This window comes from Oncorhynchus kisutch, unplaced genomic scaffold (genome assembly GCF_002021735.2).
Source record: "Oncorhynchus kisutch isolate 150728-3 unplaced genomic scaffold, Okis_V2 scaffold4076, whole genome shotgun sequence".
NCBI lineage: Eukaryota > Metazoa > Chordata > Actinopteri > Salmoniformes > Salmonidae > Oncorhynchus > Oncorhynchus kisutch.
Window position 1 is genome coordinate 152,103 of NW_022266021.1, and position 18,391 is coordinate 170,493.

At 47.5% G+C, this 18,391-nt stretch overlaps 1 protein-coding gene across 1 annotated transcript in view; it reads left to right on the top strand.

The window, feature by feature from the left end:
* The window catches only part of LOC109885648 (epidermal growth factor receptor kinase substrate 8), a 174,739-nt gene that overhangs the window by 140,786 nt on the left and 15,562 nt on the right, over positions 1-18,391 (top strand). Inside the window, 6 exon segments of the mRNA XM_031822149.1 lie at positions 5,421-5,569; positions 7,653-7,836; positions 8,670-8,803; positions 10,627-10,741; positions 13,607-13,747; positions 17,947-18,202. Coding sequence (XP_031678009.1) covers positions 5,421-5,569; positions 7,653-7,836; positions 8,670-8,803; positions 10,627-10,741; positions 13,607-13,747; positions 17,947-18,202 — 979 coding nt within the window.

The following is an 18,391-nucleotide window of genomic DNA, read 5'->3' on the forward strand; positions in this document are numbered from 1 at the left end:
GGTTTAAGAGCCTAGTAGTTAGTGGTGAGGGTTAAGGTAATGGTTTAAGAGCCTAGGAGTTAGTGGTGAGGGTTAGGGTAATGGTTTAAGAGCCTAGGAGTTAGTGGTGAGGGTCGGGGTAATGGTTTAAGAGCCTAGTAGTTAGTGGTGAGGGTTAGGGTAATGATTTAAGAGCCTAGTAGTTGGTGGTGAGGGTTAGGGTAATGATTTAAGAGCCTAGTAGTTAGTGGTGAGGGTTAGGATAATGGTTTAAGAGCCTAGTAGTTAGTGGTGAGGGTTAGGGTAATGGTTTAAGAGCCTAGTAGTTAGTGGTGAGTGTTAGGGTAATGATTTAAGAGCCCAGTAGTTAGTGGTGAGGGTTAGAGTAATGGTTTAAGAGCCTAGTAGTTAGTGGTGAGGGTTAGGGTAATGGTTTACGAGCCTAGTAGTTAGTGGTGAGGGTTAGGGTAATGGTTTAAGAGCCTAGTAGTTAGTGGTGAGGGTAAGGGTAATGGTTTAAGAGCCTAGTAGTTAGTGGTGAGGGTTAGGGTAATGGTTTTAGAGCCTAGTAGTTAGTGGTGAGGGTTAGGATAATGGTTTAAGAGCCTAGTAGTTAGTGGTGAGGGTTAAGGTAATGGTTTAAGAGCCTAGTAGTTAGTGGTGGGGGTTAGGGTAATGATTTAAGAGCCTAGTAGTTAGTGGTGAGGGTTAGGGTAATGGTTTAAGAGCCTAGGAGTTAGTGGTGAGGGTTAGGGTAATGGTTTAAGAGCCTAGGAGTTAGTGGTGAGGGTTGGGGTAATGGTTTAAGAGCCTAGTAGTTAGTGGTGAGGGTTAGGGTAATGGTTTAAGAGCCTAGTAGTTGGTGGTGAGGGTTAGGGTAATGATTTAAGAGCCTAGTAGTTAGTGGTGAGGGTTAGGGTAATGGTTTAAGAGCCTAGGAGTTAGTGGTGAGGGTTAGGATAATGGTTTAAGAGCCTAGTAGTTAGTGGTGAGGGTTAGGGTAATGGTTTAAGAGCCTAGTAGTTAGTGGTGAGTGTTAGGGTAATGATTTAAGAGCCCAGTAGTTAGTGGTGAGGGTTAGAGTAATGGTTTAAGAGCCCAGTAGTTAGTGGTGAGGGTTAGGGTAATGGTTTACGAGCCTAGTAGTTAGTGGTGAGGGTTAGGGTAATGGTTTAAGAGCCTAGTAGTTAGTGGTGAGGGTTAGGGTAATGGTTTAAGAGCCTAGGAGTTAGTGGTGAGGGTTAGGGTAATGGTTTAAGAGCCTAGTAGTTAGTGGTGAGGGTTAGGGTAATGGTTTAATAGCCTAGTAGTTAGTGGTGAGGGTTAGGATAATGGTTTAAGAGCCTAGTAGTTAGTGGTGCGGGTTAAGGTAATGGTTTAAGAGCCTAGGAGTTAGTGGTGAGGGTTAGGGTAATGGTTTAAGAGCCTAGGAGTTAGTGGTGAGGGTTGGGGTAATGGTTTAAGAGCCTAGGGGTTAGTGGTGAGGGTTAGGGTAATGGTTTAAGAGCCTAGTAGTTAGTGGTGAGGGTTAGGGTAATGGTTTAAGAGCCTAGTAGTTAGTGGTGAGGGTTAGGGTAATGGTTTAAGACCCTAGTAGTTAGTGGTGAGGGTTAGGATAATGGTTTAAGAGCCTAGTAGTTAGTGGTGATGGTTAAGGTAATGGTTTAAGAGCCTAGGAGTTAGTGGTGAGGGTTAGGGTAATGGTTTAAGAGCCTAGGAGTTAGTGGTGAGGGTTGGGGTAATGGTTTAAGAGCCTAGTAGTTAGTGGTGAGGGTTAGGGTAATGGTTTAAGAGCCTAGTAGTTGGTGGTGAGGGTTAGGGTAATGATTTAAGAGCCTAGTAGTTAGTGGTGAGGGTTAGGGTAATGGTTTAAGAGCCTAGGAGTTAGTGGTGAGGGTTAGGGTAATGGTTTAAGAGCCTAGTAGTTAGTGGTGAGGGTTAGGGTAATGGTTTAATAGCCTAGTAGTTAGTGGTGAGGGTTAGGATAATGGTTTAAGAGCCTAGTAGTTAGTGGTGAGGGTTAAGGTAATGGTTTAAGAGCCTAGGAGTTAGTGGTGAGGGTTAGGGTAATGGTTTAAGAGCCTAGGAGTTAGTGGTGAGGGTCGGGGTAATGGTTTAAGAGCCTAGTAGTTAGTGGTGAGGGTTAGGGTAATGATTTAAGAGCCTAGTAGTTGGTGGTGAGGGTTAGGGTAATGATTTAAGAGCCTAGTAGTTAGTGGTGAGGGTTAGGATAATGGTTTAAGAGCCTAGTAGTTAGTGGTGAGGGTTAGGGTAATGGTTTAAGAGCCTAGTAGTTAGTGGTGAGTGTTAGGGTAATGATTTAAGAGCCCAGTAGTTAGTGGTGAGGGTTAGAGTAATGGTTTAAGAGCCTAGTAGTTAGTGGTGAGGGTTAGGGTAATGGTTTACGAGCCTAGTAGTTAGTGGTGAGGGTTAGGGTAATGGTTTACGAGCCTAGTAGTTAGTGGTGAGGGTTAGGGTAATGGTTTAAGAGCCTAGTAGTTAGTGGTGAGGGTAAGGGTAATGGTTTAAGAGCCTAGTAGTTAGTGGTGAGGGTTAGGGTAATGGTTTTAGAGCCTAGTAGTTAGTGGTGAGGGTTAGGATAATGGTTTAAGAGCCTAGTAGTTAGTGGTGAGGGTTAAGGTAATGGTTTAAGAGCCTAGTAGTTAGTGGTGGGGGTTAGGGTAATGATTTAAGAGCCTAGTAGTTAGTGGTGAGGGTTAGGGTAATGGTTTAAGAGCCTAGGAGTTAGTGGTGAGGGTTAGGGTAATGGTTTAAGAGCCTAGGAGTTAGTGGTGAGGGTTGGGGTAATGGTTTAAGAGCCTAGTAGTTAGTGGTGAGGGTTAGGGTAATGGTTTAAGAGCCTAGTAGTTGGTGGTGAGGGTTAGGGTAATGATTTAAGAGCCTAGTAGTTAGTGGTGAGGGTTAGGGTAATGGTTTAAGAGCCTAGGAGTTAGTGGTGAGGGTTAGGATAATGGTTTAAGAGCCTAGTAGTTAGTGGTGAGGGTTAGGGTAATGGTTTAAGAGCCTAGTAGTTAGTGGTGAGTGTTAGGGTAATGATTTAAGAGCCCAGTAGTTAGTGGTGAGGGTTAGAGTAATGGTTTAAGAGCCCAGTAGTTAGTGGTGAGGGTTAGGGTAATGGTTTACGAGCCTAGTAGTTAGTGGTGAGGGTTAGGGTAATGGTTTAAGAGCCTAGTAGTTAGTGGTGAGGGTTAGGGTAATGGTTTAAGAGCCTAGGAGTTAGTGGTGAGGGTTAGGGTAATGGTTTAAGAGCCTAGTAGTTAGTGGTGAGGGTTAGGGTAATGGTTTAATAGCCTAGTAGTTAGTGGTGAGGGTTAGGATAATGGTTTAAGAGCCTAGTAGTTAGTGGTGCGGGTTAAGGTAATGGTTTAAGAGCCTAGGAGTTAGTGGTGAGGGTTAGGGTAATGGTTTAAGAGCCTAGGAGTTAGTGGTGAGGGTTGGGGTAATGGTTTAAGAGCCTATTAGTTAGTGGTGAGGGTTAGGGTAATGGTTTAAGAGCCTAGTAGTTGGTGGTGAGGGTTAGGATAATGGTTTAAGAGCCTAGTAGTTAGTGGTGAGGGTTAAGGTAATGGTTTAAGAGCCTAGTAGTTAGTGGTGGGGGTTAGGGTAATGGCTTAAGAGCCTAGTAGTTAGTGGTGAGGGTTAGGGTAATGGTTTAAGAGCCTAGTAGTTAGTGGTGGGGGTTAGGGTAATGATTTAAGAGCCTAGTAGTTAGTTTTGAGGGTTAGGGTAATGGTTTAAGAGCCTAGGAGTTAGTGGTGAGGGTTAGGGTAATGGTTTAAGAGCCTAGGAGTTAGTGGTGAGGGTTGGGGTAATGGTTTAAGAGCCTAGTAGTTAGTGGTGAGGGTTAGGGTAATGGTTTAAGAGCCTAGTAGTTGGTGGTGAGGGTTAGGGTAATGATTTAAGAGCCTAGTAGTTAGTGGTGAGGGTTAGGGTAATGGTTTAAGAGCCTAGGAGTTAGTGGTGAGGGTTAGGATAATGGTTTAAGAGCCTAGTAGTTAGTGGTGAGGGTTAGGGTAATGGTTTAAGAGCCTAGTAGTTAGTGGTGAGTGTTAGGGTAATGATTTAAGAGCCCAGTAGTTAGTGGTGAGGGTTAGAGTAATGGTTTAAGAGCCCAGTAGTTAGTGGTGAGGGTTAGGGTAATGGTTTACGAGCCTAGTAGTTAGTGGTGAGGGTTAGGGTAATGGTTTAAGAGCCTAGTAGTTAGTGGTGAGGGTTAGGGTAATGGTTTAAGAGCCTAGGAGTTAGTGGTGAGGGTTAGGGTAATGGTTTAAGAGCCTAGTAGTTAGTGGTGAGGGTTAGGGTAATGGTTTAATAGCCTAGTAGTTAGTGGTGAGGGTTAGGATAATGGTTTAAGAGCCTAGTAGTTAGTGGTGCGGGTTAAGGTAATGGTTTAAGAGCCTAGGAGTTAGTGGTGAGGGTTAGGGTAATGGTTTAAGAGCCTAGGAGTTAGTGGTGAGGGTTGGGGTAATGGTTTAAGAGCCTATTAGTTAGTGGTGAGGGTTAGGGTAATGGTTTAAGAGCCTAGTAGTTGGTGGTGAGGGTTAGGATAATGGTTTAAGAGCCTAGTAGTTAGTGGTGAGGGTTAAGGTAATGGTTTAAGAGCCTAGTAGTTAGTGGTGGGGGTTAGGGTAATGGTTTAAGAGCCTAGTAGTTAGTGGTGAGGGTTAGGGTAATGGTTTAAGAGCCTAGTAGTTAGTGGTGAGGGTTAGGGTAATGGTTTAATAGCCTAGTAGTTAGTGATGAGGGTTAGGGTAATGGTTTAAGAGCCTAGAAGTTAGTGGTGAGGGTTAGGGTAATGGTTTAAGAGCCTAGGAGTTAGTGGTGAGGGTTAGGGTAATGGTTTAATAGCCTAGTAGTTAGTGGTGAGGGTTTGGGTAATTGTTTAAGAGCCTAGTAGTTAGTGGTGAGGGTTAGGGTAATGGTTTAAGAGCCTAGTAGTTAGTGGTGAGGGTAATGGTTTAACCTCTTCTCCTCCAGGTGATCCAGACCTCTGGAGGTACAGAGCTGGCTAAGAGCGTGGTGGTTAGTGGTGAGGGTTAGGGTAATGGTTTAAGAGCCTAGTAGTTAGTGGTGAGGGTTAGGGTAATGGTGTAAGAGCCTAGTAGTTAGTGGTTAGGGTAATGATTTGAGCCTAATAGTTAGTGGTTAGGGTCATGGTTTAAGAGCCTAGTAGTTAGTGGTGAGGGTAAGGGTAATGATTTAAGAGCCTAGTAGTTAGTGGTGAGGGTTAGGGTAATGGTTTTAGAGCCTAGTCGTTAGTGGTGAGGGTTAGGGTAATGGTTTTAGAGCCTAGTAGTTAGTGGTGAGGGTAATGGTTTAAACTCTTCTCCTCCAGGTGATCCTGACCTCTGGAGGGACAGAGCTGGCTAAGAGCCTAGTAGTTAGTGCTGAGGGTAATGGTTTAACCTCTTCTCCTCCAGGTGATCCAGACCTCTGGAGGGACAGAGCTGGCTAAGAGCGTGGTGGTTCCTCTGTTGACCATAGAGGCTATAGACTTCCTGCACTCAGCTGGGACGGCCGAGGAAAGACACCTGTGGGTTGCCCTGGGGGAGGGGTGGACCAAGTGCAGGTAGGAGGCTAGAGGTCACGACGGGGTTAACATGGGGTCATAGGGGTGAATGTTTGGTTAACGTGGGTTTAACGGTAATATCGGTCTCAAACCTCTTTATTAAAGCATCTTCTGTTCACTTACTGATGGAGTGACACCATTATTTTAGTCTAACTGAGATGCTGCTGTATGGAGTGACACCATTATTTTAGTCTAACTGAGATGCTGCTGTATGGAGTGACACCATTATTTTAGTCTAACTGAGATGCTGCTGTATGGAGTGACACCATTATTTTAGTCTAACTGAGATGCTGCTGTATGGAGTGACACCATTATTTTAGTCTAACTGAGATGCTGCTGTATGGAGTGACACCATTATTTTAGTCTAACTGAGATGCTGCTGTATGGAGTGACACCATTATTTTAGTCTAACTGAGATGCTGCTGTATGGAGTGACACCATTATTTTAGTCTAACTGAGATGCTGCTGTATGGAGTGACACCATTATTTTAGTCTAACTGAGATGCTGCTGTATGGAGTGACACCATTATTTTAGTCTAACTGAGATGCTGCTGTATGGAGTAACACCATTATTTTAGTCTAACTGAGATGCTGCTGTATGGAGTGACACCATTATTTTAGTCTAACTGAGATGCTGCTGTATGGAGTGACACCATTATTTTAGTCTAACTGAGATGCTGATGTATGGAGTGACACCATTATTTTAGTCTATCTGAGATGCTGCTGTATGGAGTGACACCATTATTTTAGTCTAACTGAGATGCTGCTGCATGCCCTCCTGCATCCTTGTCTCACCCCACGGCCTTGTGGGAAGAAATATATGTGTTTTTTGCCAGTTTGTGTACATGGATTTTATAATGTTGTATATTTTTCCCCCAACACCACATTCCATCAATTTGTATAGCAGACCCTAATGCCAAATTGAGCCAAAAGCTTTTTTGAAGTCAACAATGACTCTCTCTCTCTCCTTTCTCTCTCTCTTCTCTCTCTCTCTCCTTTCTCTCTCTCTTCTCTCTCTCTCTCTCTCTCTCTCTCTCTCTCTTCCTACCTCTTTCTCTCTCTCTCTCTTTTCCTACCGCTCTCTATTTCCCTCTCTCTCTCTTCTCTCTCGCTCTCTCTCTTCCTACCTCTTTCTCTCTCTCTTTTCCTACCGCTCTCTCTCTCTCTCTTCTCTCTCGCTCTCTCTCTCTTCCTACCTCTTTCTCTCTCTCTTTTCCTACCGCTCTCTATTTCCCTCTCTCTCTCTCTCTCTCCTATCTCTCTCTCTCTTCTCTCTCGCTCTCCTCTCTCTTCTCTCTCTCTCACTCTCGCTCTCTTCCTACCTCTTTCTCTCTCTCTTTTCCTACCGCTCTCTATTTCCCTCTCTCTCTCTCCTCTCTCTCTCTCTCTCTCCTATCTCTCTCTCTCTTCTCTCTCGCGCTCTCGCTCTTGCTACCTCTTTCTCTCTCTCTTTTCGTACCGCTCTCTATTTCTCTCTCTCTCTCTCTCTCTCTCTCTCTCTCTCTCTCTCTTCCTACCTCTTTCTCTCTCTCTCTTTTCCTACCGCTCTCTATTTCCCTCTCTCTCTCTTCTCTCTCGCTCTCTCTCTTCGTACCTCTTTCTCTCTCTCTTTCCTACCGCTCTCTCTCTCTCTCTCTTCTCTCTCGCTCTCTCTCTCTTCCTACCTCTTTCTCTCTCTCTTTTCCTACCGCTCTCTATTTCCCCCTCTCTCTCTCTCTCTCTCTCTCTCTCTCCTATCTCTCTCTCTTCTCTCTCTCCTCTCTCTCTCTCTTCTCTCTCGCTCTCTCTCTCTTCCTACCTATTTCTCTCTCTCTCTTTTCCTACCGCTCTCTATTTCCCTCACTCTCTCCTCTCTCTCCTCTCTCTCTCTCTCTCTTCTCTCTCGCTCTCTTCCTACCTCTTTCTCTCTCTCTTTTCCTACCGCTCTCTATTTCCCTCTCTCTCCTCTCTCTCTCTCTCCTATCTCTCGCTCTCTTCCTACCTCTTTCTCTTGCTACCTCTTTCTCTCTCTCTCTTTTCCTACCGCTCTCTATTTCTCTCTCTCTCTCTCTCTCCCCCTCCCTCCCACTTACCCCTTCTCCAGGTTGGAGTGGCCTAAGGACCACTACTTCCCTCCGTGTACGCTGCAGTTCCGTGATGGTTGGGAACCTCCCATGATGCCGTTCGTCCCCCAATCACGAGAGGCAGAGCTGAATCAGCTGACCCAGACCCTCGCCCACTCTGAGATCCTTAGACAGGAGGAGATGGTTCACAGGCTGTCTACTGAGGTACGCACCCTGACCCCTAATCCCTAAATTCTGACCCCTAACCCACTCTGAGATCCTTAGACAGGAGGAGATGGTTCACAGGCTGTCTATTGAGGTACGCACCCTGACCCCTAATCCCTAAATTCTGACCCCTAACCCCTAACCCACTCTGAGATCCTTAGACAGGAGGAGATGGTTCACAGGCTGTCTACTGAGGTACGCACCCTGACCCCTAATCCCTAAATTCTGACCCCTAACCCCTAACCCACTCTGAGATCCTTAGACAGGAGGAGATGGTACACAGGCTGTCTACTGGGGTATGCACCCTGACCCCTAACCCACTCTGAGATCCTTAGACAGGAGGAGATGGTTCACAGGCTGTCTACTGAGGTACGCACCCTGACCCCTGACCCTAACCCCTCGCCCACTCTGAGATCCTTAGACAGGAGGAGATGGTTCACAGGCTATCTACTGAGGTACGCACCCTGACCCCTGACCCTAACCCACTCTGAGATAATTAGACAGGAGGAGATGGTTCACAGGCTGTCTACTGAGGTACGCACCCTGACCCCTAACCCCTAATCCCTAAACTATGACCCCTAGCTCCTAAACTCTGACCCCTAGCCCCTATCAATAATGACAGTCCCTTCATCAATAATGACAGTCCCTTCATCAATAATGACAGTCCCTTCATCAGTAATGACAGGCCGTTTATCAATAATGACAATCTTTTCATCAATAACGACAGTCAATTGATGAATAATGACAGTCCATTGATCACTGATCACAGTCTCTTCATCAGTGATAATAACTGAGAGTTCAGCTGATGTGTTTGTGTTATCTGTCTCCCTCAGCATCCGGGTGTACAGGACTTCCCGTCTTCACAAGGGTATGCAATGGACAACAAGGCCTACAAACGCATGCACCTCTCGGACCAGGGCATGGCTGTGCAGGCCTTCAACCAGGCCGTCTCACGACACGTAGACCGGTAACACTGTGGTCACCTGACTGAACCCAACGCCCTGAAGAACTGGCCACCGTCTATAAAACCAATGCCACTCTGGGCACACTTTACTTACTCCGAATCTGAACTGTAAAACTGTCCCCTCTCAACTGGGAAACATATTCTTTCCTACTGCTGTAGAATCTTCCAATCTCATCTCTCTCTCTCTGAGAGAGAATAAACATCACATCCCAGGAAGTAGCTAGCTAGCTAGCTAACGGTAGAATAAACATCACATCCCAGGAAGTAACTAGCTAACTGTAGAACAAACATCACATCCCAGGAAGTAGCTAGGTGTTGTAGAATAAACATCACATCCCAGGAAGTAGCTAGCTAGCTAATGATTGAATAAATATCACATCCCAGGAAGTAGCTAGCTGACTGTAGAATAAACATCACATCCCAGGAAGTAGCTAGCTAGCTAGCTAACTGTAGAATAAACATCACATCCCAGTGAGTAGCTAGCTAGCTAATGATTGAATAAATATCACATCCCAGGAAGTAGCTAGCTAACTGTAGAATAAACATCACATCCCAGGAAGTAGCTAGCTAGCTAGCTAACGGTAGAATAAATATCACATCCCAGGAAGTAGCTAGCTAGCTAGCTAACGGTAGAATAAACATCACATCCCAGGAAGTAGCTAGCTAGCTAGCTAACGGTAGAATAAATATCACATCCCAGGAAGTAGCTAGCTAGCTAGCTAACGGTAGAATAAACATCACATCCCAGGAAGTAGCTAGCTAGCTAGCTAACTGTAGAATAAACATCACATCCCAGGAAGTAGCTAGGTGCTGTAGAATAAACATCACATCCCAGGAAGTAGCTAGCTAACTGTAGAATAAACATCACATCCCAGTGAGTAGCTAGCTAGCTAACGATTGAATAAATATCACATCCCAGGAAGTAGCTAGGTACCTGTAAAAATAAACATCACATCCCAGGTAGTAGCTAGGTACCTGTAAAAATAAACATCACATCCCAGGTAGTAGCTAGGTACCTGTAAAAATAAACATCACATCCCATGTAGTAGCTAGGTACCTGTAAAAATAAACATCACATCCCAGGTAGTAGCTAGCTAGCTAGCTAGCTAACGGTATAATAAACATCACATCCCAGTGAGTAGCTAGCTAGCTAACGGTTGAATAAACATAATGAGCGTCAGGTAGTAGCTAGCTAGCTAAAGGTAGCAGCATGAGGGACAGGAAGTAGTTATTTCCTACTGGTGTAGAATCTGCCAGTCTCGTCTCTTACTCTCCCCTATTGGTTCACACCGGATCCTCTGACATTGTGTCTCCTTTCCATTGGGATTCTCATCCTCCGTTCTTATCCTCTTAGGGGTTAACAGGCTAACACTCTGACTCTATAATGTTCTACTGTATATAAAAACATCACAACTCTGGGTGCTAGGGGTAATCTTGATCAATCACAGCCCCCTCTATCCTCTCCCTATCCCTCTGTTCTCTCTCTAACCTCAGATGTTAAAATTGGGCCACTTCTCCTCGGCTGGGACAGTCAGTAGCAGTAGCATGTAGGTGTCTGTGGTCCATGTTTGGCTTTATCCCAGTTCAGTCATGTCCATAAGCATGTAGCTTGTACCACCACACCGTGCAGTGTGTCTCCTGCAGTGTCGTACTGTACTGTGGGTTTTTTGGACGTTGAGATGTGCTTGGTCTGTTGTGCACAATGCATGTTGTGGTTTTGGATGATGATATGATTGGATACGACACGTACATTCATCCTCAGTGTATTAGTTCTACTGTTAGTCCATCCGTCTAACCCCTGACCTCTTAACCTCTGACGTGAACAGGAACTACGAGGCCCACGGCAGCAGAGGTCAGCCAAAACTGTTTGCCAAATCCAAGTATGACTTTGTGGCCAGAAACAACACAGAGCTGTCATTGGTACAGGACGAGGTTGTGGAGGTAAGGAACGGTTAACCCAAACATTTAACACGAAGGCTCACTGCAACATGTAACGTCAGTGTAATAACCCCAGAATAGTAAAGACTGATGTATCAGACCCTGTATCACGGCACATAGTTATGAACGTCTTTGTTTCACCAATGTTGTCTTGTGTTGTCGATCACGAGAACACTCCTTTTACGGCAAGAACCACAAACAAGCATTTCGCTACACTCGCATTAACATCTGCTAACCATGTGTATGTGACCATTAACATCTGCTAACCATGTGACCATTAACATCTGCTAACCATGTGACCATTAACATCTGCTAACCATGTGTATGTGACCATTAACATCTGCTAACCATGTGACCAATAACATCTGCTAACCATGTGACCATTAACATATGCTAACCATGTGTATGTGACCATTAACATCTGCTAACCATGTGACCATTAACATCTGCTAACCATGTGACCATTAACATATGCTAACCATGTGTATGTGACCATTAACATATGCTAACCATGTGTATGTGACCATTAACATCTGCTAACCATGTGTATGTGACAAATAAAATTTGATTTGATTTGATTTAGATGGCAGTAGAGAGCCCAGACACATGTTGTGCTCAATGTTTGACCCCAGGGGAGAACGATTGCCCCCTCTCAATGAAGCCCACAAAGTTCATGGCCGACCGCGGTACTGTAGGCATTGTTTGCAGAAAACGGGATACCGCAGTATAGTGAATGGGAAAATGGCTTCGTGGGTTAATCTTAGTGTAAATAAAATAAAAAATCAAACACAATCTTGTTACCAGTAAATAACTCTATTACACCAGATGTATGTTCTTGAGCCGATTAGTTTAAAATCACACACGGAAGAAATCTGAAGGATCATTTAGTTGCTAATGGCAGCCTGCAGTACCCCAGTCAATGAGAGGAGGCAGCACTGAGTTAGCCTGCAGTACCCCGGTCAATGAGAGGAGGCAGCACTGAGTTAGCCTGCAGTTCCCCTGTCAATGAGAGGAGGCCGCACTGAGTTAGCCTGCAGTACCCCGGTCAATGAAAGGAGGCAGCACTGAGTTAGCCTGCAGTACCCCGGTCAATGAGAGGAGGCAGCACTGAGTTAGCCTGCAGTTCCCCTGTCAATGAGAGGAGGCAGCACTGAGTTAGCCTGCAGTACCCCGGTCAATGAGAGGAGGCAGCACTGAGTTAGCCTGCAGTACCCCGGTCAATGAGAGGAGGCAGCACTGAGTTAGCCTGCAGTACCCCGGTCAATGAGAGGAGGCAGCACTGAGTTAGCCTGCAGTTCCCCTGTCAATGAGAGGAGGCAGCACTGAGTTAGCCTGCAGTACCCCGGTCAATGAGAGGAGGCAGCACTGAGTTAGCCTGCAGTACCCCGGTCAATGAGAGGAGGCAGCACTGAGTTAGCCTGCAGTACCCCGGTCAATGTGAGGAGGCAGCACTGAGTTAGCCTGCAGTACCCCGGTCAATGAGAGGAGGCAGCACTGAGTTAGCCTGCAGTACCCCGGTCAATGAAGGAGGCAGCACTGAGTTAGCCTGCATCGTCACTTTCTGGCATAGCTCAAACTGTGAGCATGTTACGTATCCATCAGAAGCCATCTTAACAGAAGACTTTGTCTTCAAATGCCCTATTGCCACTTTGTCGATTCATATACAGTCATTGGTTTAACCACATCTACCCCAAGTCAGGTCCATCTACAACACACTGTAACCAATCCTCCCCCTGGTAACCGTGGTCCATCTACAACACACTGTAACCAATCCTCCCCCTGGTAACCCTGGTCCATCTACAACACACTGTAACCAATCCTCCCCCTGATAACCCTGGTCAGGTCCGTCTACAACACACTGTAACCAATCCTCCCCCTGATAACCCTGGTCAGGTCCATCTACAACACACTGTAACCAATCCTCCCCCTGGTAACCCTGGTCCATCTACAACACACTGTAACCAATCCTCCCCCTGGTAACCCTGGTCAGGTCCATCTGCAACACACTATAACCAATCCTCCCCCTGGTAACCCTGGTCCATCTACAACACACTGTAACCAATCCTCCCCCTGGTAACCCTGGTCAGGTCCATCTACAACACACTGTAACCAATCCTCCCCCTGATAACCCTGGTCAGGTCCGTCTACAACACACTGTAACCAATCCTCCCCCTGGTAACCCTGGTCCATCTACAACACACTGTAACCAATCCTCCCCCTGGTAACCCTGGTCCATCCACAACACACTGTAACCAATCCTCCCCCTGGTAACCCTGGTCAGGTCCATCTACAATACACTGTAACCAATCCTCCCCCTGGTAACCCTGGTCCATCTACAACACACTGTAACCAATCCTCCCCCTGGTAACCCTGGTCAGATCCATCTACAACACACTGTAACCAATCCTCCCCCTGGTAACCCTGGTCAGGTCCATCTACAACACACTGTAACCAATCCTTCCCCTGATAACCCTGGTCAGGTCCATCTACAACACACTGTAACCAATCCTCCCCCTGGTAACCCTGGTCCATCTACAACACACTGTAACCAGTGCTCCCCCTGGTAACCCTGGTCAGGCCCATCTACAACACACTGTAACCAATCCTCCCCCTGGTAACCCTGGTCCGTCTACAACACACTGTAACCAATTCTCCCCCTGGTAACCCTGGTCCATCTACAACACACTGTAACCAATGCTCCCCCTGGTAACCCTGGTCAGGTCCATCTACAACACACTGTAACCAATCCTCCCCCTGGTAACCCTGGTCCATCTACAACACACTGTAACCAATCCTCCCCCTGATAACCCTGGTCAGGTCCGTCTACAACACACTGTAACCAATTCTCCCCCTGGTAACCCTGGTCAGGTGCTGGATGACAGGAAGCAGTGGTGGAAAGTGTGTAACTGCTCCGGGGCATCTGGCTATGTGCCAAACAACATCCTGGAGGTCACCAAGGCTGTGGACGTCACGATGCGGGGGGAGCCCATCTATAGCCATACTATACAGGTGAGTCCCTGGACGGTGTCTCAGAATGGTAGAAAGGTATTGATATTCTCAGCATTTCTATGTTAATATTAATCATTTTGATAAAGTAATACAGTCTTGGCCAAATGTTTTGAGAATGACTCAAATATTAATATTCACGTCTGCTTCCTCAGTTTGTATGATGGCAATTTGCATATACTCCAGCAAAGTCCCTCTTTGCCATGCAAATGAACTGAGTCCCCAAAAAACATTTCCACTGTATTTCAGCCCTGCCACAAAAGGACCAGTTGACATCATGTCAGTGATTCTCTCGTTAACACAGGTGTGAGTGTTGACGAGGACAAGGCTGGAGATCACTCTGTCATGCTGATTGAGTTCGAATAACAGACTGGAAGCTTCAAAAGGAGGGTGGTGCTTGGAATCACTGTTCTTCCTCTGTCAAACATGGTTACCTGCAAGGAAACACGTGCCGTCATCTTTGCTTTGCACAAAACAGGCTTCACAGGCAAGGATATTGCTGCCAGTAAGATTGCACCTAAATCAACCATTTATCGGATCATCAAGAACTGCAAGGAGAGCGGTTCAATTGTTGTGAAGGCTTCAGGGCGCCCAAGAAAGTCCAGCAAGCGCCAGGACCGTCTCCTAAAGTTGATTCAGCTGCGGGATCGGGGCACCACCAGTACAGAGCTTGTTCAGGAATGGCAGCAGGCAGGTGTGAGTGCATCTGCACGCACAGTGAGGCGAAGACTTTTGGAGGATGGCCTGGTGTCAAGAAGGGCAGCAAAGAAGCCACTTCTCTCCAGGAAAAACATCAGGGACAGACTGATATTTTGCTAAAGGTACAGTGATTGGACTGCTGGGGACTGGGGTAAAGTCATTTTCTCTGATGAATCCCCTTTCCGATTGTTTGGGGCATCCGGAAATAAAGCTTGTCTGGAAAAGTCAAGGTGAGCGCTACCATCAGTCCTGTGTCATGCCAACAGTAAAGCATCCTGAGACCATTCATGTGTGGGGTTGCTTCTCAGCCAAGGGAGTGGGCTCACTCACAATTTTGCCTAAGAACACAGCCATGAATAAAGAATGGAACTAACACTTCCTTCGAGAGCAACTTCTCCGAACCATCCCGGAAAACCCCACAAATTCTGACAAACTCCAAGCATTGATTATGCAAGAATGGGCTGCCATCAGTCAGGATGTGGCCCAGAAGTTAATTGGCAGCATGCCAGGGCGGATTGCAGAGGTCTTGAAAAAGAAGGGTCAACACTGCCAATATTGACTCTTTGCACCAAATTAATATTTGTGTCATTCTCAAAACTTTTGGCCACGACTGTAGACTCCTCTCCTCCACATGTTCACCAGTCCTATTGACAGAGTAAAGCATCTCATCAGCCATTAAATCATGTCCCTGTCATACATCTCATATTCATCTCTGTCTGTCTGTCTGTAACCTGTCTGTAACCTGTCTGTTTGTCTGTCTGTCTGTCTCCATTCCACCTGCACCTCTTTGTCTTCTACATAAAGCTAATGATGCCAAAGAAGGAGTTTGAGTTGTTCAAGGTATGGTTGGTTGGACCAGAGTCATACTGTATATACTATATATATATATATGACTCTGGGTTAGAATGGCTCTGTGTGCTGAGTGCCTTTTAGTGCAGTGATGGGCAGCTTTGATGGGGGCCACAAAAATCTGAACTTATCATGAGGGTGCTGCAGTGGCTCACAAGTCTGTTTACCCACTTCCATACCCACACATGCAGTCGGAGCCGGCCCTAACCTTCTGGTGGCCCTAACCTTCTGGTGGCCCTAACCTTCTGGTGGCCCTAACCTTCTGGTGGCCCTAACCTTCTGGTGGCCCTAAACTTCTGCAGCCGGAGCCGGCCCCTAACCTTCTGCAGCCGGAGCCGGCCCCTAACCTTCTGCAGTCGGAGCCGGCCCCTAACCTTCTGGGGGCCCTAACCTTCTGGGGGCCCTAACCTTCTGCAGTCGGAGCCGGCCCTAACCTTCTGCAGTCGGAGCCGGCCCTAACCTTCTGCAGTCGGAGCCGGCCCCTAACCTTCTGCAGTCGGAGCCGGCCCCTAACCTTCTGCAGTCGGAGCCGGCCCCTAACCTTCTGCAGTCGGAGCAGGCCCCTAACCTTCTGCAGTCGGAGCCGGCCCCTAACCTTCTGGGGACCCTAACCTTCTGCAGTCGGAGCCGGCCCCTAACCTTCTGGGGACCCTAACCTTCTGCAGTCGGAGTCGGCCCCTAACCTTCTGCAGTCGGAGCCGGCCCCTAACCTTCTGCAGTCGGAGCCGGCCCCTAACCTTCTGCAGTCGGAGCCGGCCCTAACCTTCTGCAGTCGGAGCCGGCCCTAACCTTCTGCAGTCGGAGCCGGCCCCTAACCTTCTGCAGTCGGAGCCGGCCCCTAACCTTCTGGGGGCCCTAACCTTCTGCAGTCGGAGCCGGCCCTAACCTTCTGCAGTCGGAGCCGGCCCCTAACCTTCTGCAGTCGGAGCCGGCCCAACCTTCTGCATTCGGAGCCGGGCTAGTGGAGGGATCTGGCTCCCTTCCATGTTATAGACGTCTAGATTCCCTCCGTAGTGTATCAGTTCCCCTGTAGCCGAGCTAGTGGAGGGATCTGGCTCCCTTCCATGTTATAGACGTCTAGATTCCCTCTGTAGTGTATCAGTTCCCCTCTAGCCGAGCTAGTGGAGGGATCTGGCTCCCTTCCATGTTATAGACGTCTAGATTCCCTCCGTAGTGTATCAGTTCCCCTCTAGCCGAGCTAGTGGAGGGATCTGGCTCCCTTCCATGTTATAGACATCTAGATTCCCTCCGTAGTGTATCAGTTCCCCTCTAGCCGAGCTAGTGGAGGGATCTGGCTCCCTTCCCATGTTATAGACGTCTAGATTCCCTCCGTAGTGTATAAGTTCCCCTCTAGCCGAGCTAGTGGAGGGATCTGGCTCCCTTCCATGTTATAGACGTCTAGATTCCCTCCGTAGTGTATCAGTTCCCCTCTAGCCGAGCTAGTGGAGGGATCTGGCACCCTTCCATGTTATAGACGTCTAGAATCCCTCCCTCTATATCCTCCACCTTGTGGTTTCATCTGAACCATATTACACCACCTTGTCAATGTGCTGTGGTTTCATCTGAACCATATTACCACCACCTTGTCAATGTGCTGTGGTTTCATATGAATCATATTACACCACCTTGTCAATGTGCTGTGGTTTCATCTGAACCATATTACACCACCTTGTCAATGTGCTGTGGTTTCATCTGAACCATATTACACCACCTTGTCAATGTGCTGTGGTTTCATCTGAACCATATTACACCACCTTGTCAATGTGCTGTGGTTTCATCTGAACCATATTACACCACCTTGTCAATGTGCTGTGGTTTCGAGGTTTCTTGTCAGTTGTCTTTGCACCTGAGTGAGTTTGCGGTGGGAAAACTACAGTACAACAACTCACAACCGTGTTTTATTTCCATTTCCTCATGCAAAGCAATTACTGGGAGAGTTGAACGAGGTAACTAAGCAACGTCTGCTTCATATTAATACAATTACTGGGAGAGTTGAACGAGGTAACTAAGCAACGTCTGCTTCATATTAATACAGTTACTGGGAGAGTTGAACGAGGTAACTAAGCAACGTCTGCTTCATATTAGTACAGTGGATGGATTCTGTTGGCGATGATTGTAGGATCTGTTGTTGTTGATTATTATATATCTTTTTTTACCCCTTTTTCTCCCTAATTTCGTGGTATCTAATTGGTAGTTACAGTCTTGTCTCATCGCTGCAACTCCCGTACGGACTTGGGCCGTGCGTCCTCCGAAACACAACCCAACCAAGAAGCACTGCTTCTTGACACAGCGCGCATCCAACCCGGAAGCCAGCCGCACCAATGTGTCGGAGGAAACACCATACACCTGGCAACCTTGGTCAGCACGCACTACACCCGGCCCGCCACAGGAGTTGCTAGTGCGCGATGAGACAAGGATATCCCAGCCGGTCAAAACCCTCCCCTAACCCGGACGACGCTGGGTTAATTGTGCGCCGCCCCATGGGTCTCTCGGTCGCGGCCGGCTGAGACAGAGCCTGGACTCAAACCCAGAGTCTCTAGTGGCACAGCTAGCACTGCGATGCAGTGCCTTAGACCACTGCGCCACTCGGGAGGCCCAGGCTAGATCTGTTCTGAGTTCACCACTACAGTCTCCTCGTCTCTTCTCCTCCTCAGAAACAGCGGACGGACTACGTCCCCAAACCCATGGCCACTCCCATGCCCCCCATCCCTACACCCCCCATCCCCACACCCCTCCCTCCTGCCCCGCCACGTCTCCCCACCCCTCCCCTGCCCCCCCCGCCCGAACCCCCCCGCCCCCCTCCCAGCACGGTGAGCAGACAGAGCAGCAACACCTCCAGCGACTCCGGAAGCATCCCAGCCAGCGTCACCATGAGAGACCACCCAAACCAGAGACCCCCGCCAGTCAACCGTAAGGCACACCTGTCTTCATGTAACTTTAGGAAAGGTTGTTGGGTGTCTGTGTACTGTAATGTCTAATGGGTGTCTGTGTACTGTACTGTCTAATGGGTGTCTGTGTACTGTACTGTCTAATGGGTGTCTGTGTACTGTAATGTCTCCTGGTGGCTGACGGTGGGCAGGGTTAATATCAGGAGTCTGG